Source organism: Scleropages formosus, chromosome 10 (assembly GCF_900964775.1).
Source record: "Scleropages formosus chromosome 10, fSclFor1.1, whole genome shotgun sequence".
In the NCBI taxonomy this organism is placed as follows: Eukaryota; Metazoa; Chordata; class Actinopteri; order Osteoglossiformes; family Osteoglossidae; genus Scleropages; species Scleropages formosus.
In genome coordinates this window covers 13,417,917-13,423,916 of record NC_041815.1, presented here as the reverse complement: position 1 = coordinate 13,423,916, position 6,000 = coordinate 13,417,917, and the positions used below count along the sequence as shown (strand labels likewise).

Sequence of the window (6,000 nt, the reverse complement as noted above, 5' to 3'; positions counted from 1 at the left end):
CCCAGCTGATTTGAATTGGCGTACACAAAAACAAAGCCTTTTCTTAAATATGGCTTTCTTTGTCCTTTTAACTGTAAGCATAGCAAAGCTGTTCTCTCTAGTAAATTTTACATTTTAATGACTAAAATAGCCTTTTAAAACTTATGTTTTCATATGTAGACTGTAAAGTACATAAACTATTCTGAAATATAAGTGCATAATAAAATATAAAGTGAAATGCAACAAAATGGGGGAAAAAAAATCACTGGAAAAAGATTTAGTCCACCGCTACTGTTGGTTTGTTAGTATAGAAACATCAGATCATGTCCCTGGTAAGAAATATCTTTTTAGCTGCTGTTCAGACCTTTATATGTTTCAACTTTATGTTATCACCACTGAGATTTGCTATGTCATTAAAGTCCCCTACAGACATGAGGCAGAATTGTGTCTAATTACAGGATTTGCATAATGTCCCAAAGTGATTGTAAGACAATTTTTTTTTTTCATAGCAGCATCAGTAAATTTTGTAACACTGTGTCAAATTCAATATGAATCTTAAATAGAATGTATACAAAGATTATTTTTTAGGAAAACTAAGGGGAGCAGTTTGCAGCACTGCTTTTTATTATAAGAAAATACACTGATACCTCATGTAACAGGGTACTGTACAGTGAAAAATTGCTGTAAGGATTGTGGAAATCCCTCACTTACTCGCTTTTGTTAGCTGCTGGTCCTTGTCAAGGTCAAGGCAGTCTTGAGCCTATCCCAGAATCATTTGGCACTAGGGTATGAGGGGTATGCTCTGGACAGGACACTAGTCCATCACATGATAGCTCCCCGCACATACACCAGTAAGCCTGAACTGTGTGTCTTTGGACTGTGGGAGGAAACTGGATCAACCAGAGGAATGCCATGTAGACATGGGGAGATCATACAAACTGCTGCTTGTGGAAATATGTACTCTATACAACAGACTAATTACTGGACTGCAGAATTCAACAAAAACATGGGATCTTTCAAGGGAATTACAGAATGCAAAAAATGAACAATATATACAGAAACAATTATGCTTGGCATTAGGCAACATGGAAGAACAATGCATTATCATACTGCATTTGCATTTAAAGTTTGCAACAATTTCACATATATTTTATTCACAATACCCTGTGAAAATTCTGAAAGCAGAATGAAATTAACCTATGAAGTTTTACTCTTGGGTTTAATTTTTGTTGTTACCAGTGATGATACATTAAGGGTAATGGTGTGCCTGGTGTTTTGCTGTACCTTGCCTTATATGCACTCAAAATTCATCTAATATCCATGGGAATTCATGAGTTTACACACTTATTTTATTAGATCTGCATTTTAAAATCAGATAATTTGGTGTTCTTTAAAGTGCCTTTTATTGTAACCTTCATTTTTATTTACTTAATTGGGTAGACCATCTGTTCTTGATTCAAATGAAAATCAAGGGTACTTTTGGGCCTGGCAGGACTGAGAAGGTGAACTGAATGAGATACGTAATCCCTCCCTGGAAAAGCAGGCTGAGTGGTGTATCATTCTCCAGGTCATTTCTCCAGAGATCATGGCTGTTGACATGGTTGTAGATCAGATAGGAGACTCAAAGCACAGTCTCTGAGTGCCACCTTCCGTTAGAACTGAAATAAACCTGAAGGTAACTCTCACAGCATTGCGGTATCAATTAGAATCATTGAAAAAAATAGGTAAAACAATAATGCTTTAGGATTGCTGAACAATTTAACACAAACTGTTTCCTTAAAGTTTTCATCTGACACTTACTTAAAGCAATATAAAACTCGGAAAAATATTATTTTACTTTTGTATGTTACCTGCTCGCATGGAACTAAACACTTCCTTGTAGCAATATGACTTTTTATATGCAGAAGAAGGAATAGTGCAAGTCAAAATTGCTTAACAAACCATACAAAAGTTTTTAGGAAAAACTTTTTTTCTGTAAACACATCTTTCAAAAGGTTGCTGAGTCACTTCATACGTATCATAGAATCTGAACAGTGGAGTTTGTACTTTTTGTAAATTGACTCCATGTATCATGGGGTTGAGAAGCATGGGGACATCAGACATTTAAATAATAAAGATAAATTAAATAAATATAAATAAATAATTCTGTGGAGACTCCGAGTTGATTTAGATAGAATGCAGTGGCAGAACAAATTCCATGAACACACAAATTGCACACGCAGATGCGCAAGTGCTGAAACATTTTCTCTAGTAGAACAGTTGTGATCAGCAACATTTTTAAAAAAACAGTTAGAGAATGCATATGGAGGAAAAAATCTATTTGCTTGTTTATATTGTTTTAGGAGGGGTGTGGTGGCGCAGTGGGTTGGACCATGGTCCTGCTCTTGGGTGGGTCTGGGGTTCAAGTCCTGCTTGGGGTGCCTTGTGATGGACTGGCGTCCTGTCCTGGGTGTGTCCCCTCCCCCTCCGGCCTTATGCCCTGTGTTGCTGGGTAGGCTCTGTGACCCTGTGTGTGTGTGTGTGTCATTTAAACCAAAAAGCCCAAAAACTGTTTTTGAGAGTGTGATTTTCATTTGTCAGTAATGATCTGAAAAAACACAAAGACTCTTTTTAAATATGTTTGTGTTATTACCGTTTGTGCTAATGGAACAAATGCATTGTTCCCCAAAATATAGATATCTAAGGGTAACATATGTAAACAATGTATCAATGACCAAGGCTCCGGTTCCCCACGACCCCGTATGGGACTAGCGGTTCAGAAAGTGTGTGTATGTGTGTGTGTGTGTGTGTGTGTGTGTGTGTGTGTGTGTGTGCGCGTGTGTGTGTGTGTATCAATGACCACATTCTGTTTGTGTCACAAAATTTTCTAGATTCACAGTGAAACAAAAGGTCATTTTACCATGCCAATCAGTAATCATGTGTTTGTATGCACATAGACTACACTGCATGTCTTTTAGTTTACACACACACACACATTTTCAGAACCGCTTGTCCCATACGGGGTCACGGGGAACCGGAGCCTACCCGGTAACACAGGGCGGAAGGCCAGAAGGGGAGAGGGACACACCCAGGACGGGACGCCAGTCCGCCGCAAGGCACCCCAAGCGGGACTCGAACCCCAGACCCACCGGAGAGCAGGACTGCGGCCCAACCCACTGCGCCACCGCGCCCCCTTATGTCTTTTAGTTTAGTTGTGCAATAACTATCCCTATTTGCTTAAGCCTCTCTCGTGTTTAATCAATAGAGGCGATGTGACAGTTGCTCTGAAAGTAATGAGACCGATTTACAACTATGAACATTTTGTGCTTGTATTATTTTTTCACCCAACGCAGTCAGCCATTTGAAGATGTTGTGTGTATGTTGCATATTGTAAAAAAAAAAAAAAATATTATAATTGAATTTATAATTTTATATTAACTTTTAAAAGTATTGTTTTGTGTTTTGGCAAAAGTGGGGGTGCGGTGGTGCAGCGGGTTTGACTGGATCCCACTCTTTGGCAGGTCTGGGGTTCGAGTCCCGCTTGGGGTGCCTTACAACGGACTGGTGTCCCGTCCTGGGTGTGTCTCCTCCCCCTCTAGCCTTACGTGCTGTGTTGCCAGGTTAGGCTTCGGTTTGCTGCGACCCCACTTGGGACAAGTGGTTTCAGTCTGTTTATTTGTTTTGGCAAAAATTGTAAAAACACAGACACACAAACTGGGATGATGTACATATAACACACATTTTCAAAAAACTAACCCAAATTCCGTTGCAAATATGTTAACCCAAAGTCTGGTTTGAAAATTAATATTAAACACAATAAATGTGCAGTTGCCTTTTGGATTAGCAAAACACAAACATGTGACACACTTATTGCAATGCACAGCTAAATTTCACTATATGGTCCAGAAATTCTGAAAACAGTGAAATAAATCTGGTTTTGCAGTTGTATTATGTTTTTATTTTTCTACATTGTAAAATTCAGTCACATTTTCTGATTAGAAATGGCATAATAGCATTATAGTGCTCCTATACATTGCTTTATATGCACTTTATATTCACCTATCATATCTGGAAAATTGTGCTCAATATTTTTTTGAACTCAAATTTTAAAATGACGTAATTGAATGTTCTTTTACCTGCATTTTAACATAACATATTGCCTTTTCACCACGTTAATTGGCTATACTTACTGTTGTTCAAAGGGAATTCAAAGGTACGTTTAAGACTGAGGGGATCGAGAAGATGAACCAGACCCTCGTGATAGAGACATGCAATCACTTCATGGAAATGAAAAGTGGTGTATCATTAATCTCCAGAACCCATGGCTGACATATTTAGCTATAACTAGAATAAACCTGAAGATACACCTTATAACAGTGTGGTATCCATTAGACACACTGAAAAAAGCTGTTTTATCACACAGCAATTTAACAAAAGCTATATTCTTAACATATTTCTTTATCACTTAAAGCAATATAAAACTTGACTTTATATACAACTACTTTTTTATGTAATCTGTTGCAGATGGGACTAAACAACACTTCCTGGTAGCATTACGACTTTTCATATTTTGACAGTTACAGCAAAATCACGACACATTTCTTTTAAATGACCTTGGAGTTACTTTATGCCTGTCACAAAATCTGAACAGGGACCTGCGTACCTTTTGTAAGTTGAGCCCATATATTATAGGATTAAGAAGAGGGGGAATAACCAGAAATTCAACAGCCATAATGTTGCGCAGAGTCAAAGGGAGTCTGTTAGAGCCATACCTGTTGTACATAACATCAAAAAGGGTGGCAATCATAAAATTCACCATTGCAATTAAATGTGGCAGACAGGTCTGCATAAATTTGCTTCTCCCTTCCTTAGATTTCAGACACACCCTCACAATGCAGCAGTATGAATATAAAGTAAAGAGTGCTTGTGTTATTTCAAAAATGATGATAATGTATCCAAGAATATTGTTGAGTGTAGTTGGCACACAGGAGAGTTTTACAACTGACCAGTTGTCACAATACAGTTTATCGATGTGAGAACCACACAAAGGCAGCCTGAAGGTACACAAAGTAGTGATGACAAGCCAAGAAAGTGGAACACACCAAGCAAAAAACAGCATTGTCTTAACCATCAGAGGAGTCATAACCGTGTGGTACTCTAAAGGCCTGCATATTGCAACATATCTGTCATAAGCCATTGCTGTTAGAATAGGAGTTTCACACAACACAGAAGTATAAATGACATAAATTTGAATTAAGCAAAAATTATATGAGATCACATGAACATCAGACAGGAGGTCGAGTAGGATTTTTGGGTAGAAACCTGTAGTCCCATATAGGCTATTAGCAGATAAGTTACACAGGAATATATACATGGGTTCATGGAGGGTTTTTTCCATAGCTATGGTCACAATCAGAGTAAGATTCACTGAAATGATCAGCAAGTAGGTGAGAAGAGTGAAAGCAAAGTAAACTAGTCTATTATTTTTTACTTCTTGTAATCCAGACAGGAAAATGAATTCAACTGTGGAAAAGTTTTCCATTATTAATTTTCTTTTCACAAAATGAATCACAATGATAACAATAATAAAAAAAAATCTATTTTGGCCAAGCAGAAAAAGATTTATGTTGCGCAGATGTTTGTATTCAAATTCTAAAAACAAATGAAGATAAAATTTAAATTTCCACCTATTTGTTGTGGAATTGATCAAGAACACTGCCTTCTCTATGTTTCATTTTTGTTTTTATCCATACATTACTCTACAGCCCTGACTACACCAAAAATTAAAGCACCTTGTAACTGTAGCCAGGATTTGCATCATTTATATTCAGAACTTCAGAAGGGATGGCCTTTTTAGGTGTACAGCATCATCAGGTCCCAGGAGCTGTATACTCATTTGACACACATTTGTTCATTTGTTAATGAACTTCTTTCTGAAAAACAATAATCTGGGTAGTTGTGAACAGGAATTTTAAAGACATTCATTTTCAATGTCTGGATCTGTTATTGTTATAAACTAAGATGGTGTTGATTCACAGGCTT

General features: G+C 37.4%; 1 protein-coding gene across 1 annotated transcript; it reads right to left on the bottom strand.

Moving 5' to 3' along the window:
- Positions 1–4,546: 4,546 nt before the first annotated feature.
- LOC108922401 (olfactory receptor 15-like) lies at positions 4,547–5,503 on the bottom strand. The gene has a single exon (XM_018732507.2). It carries the CDS (start codon positions 5,498–5,500, stop codon positions 4,547–4,549), a length of 954 nt encoding a protein of 317 aa, XP_018588023.2. The 5' UTR covers positions 5,501–5,503.
- Positions 5,504–6,000: the final 497 nt, after the last annotated feature.

Coding starts and splice junctions, on each gene's coding strand:
- LOC108922401 (XM_018732507.2), bottom strand. CDS start 5,500: ATGGAAAACTTTTCCACAGTTGAATTCATTTTCCTGTCTGGATTACAA.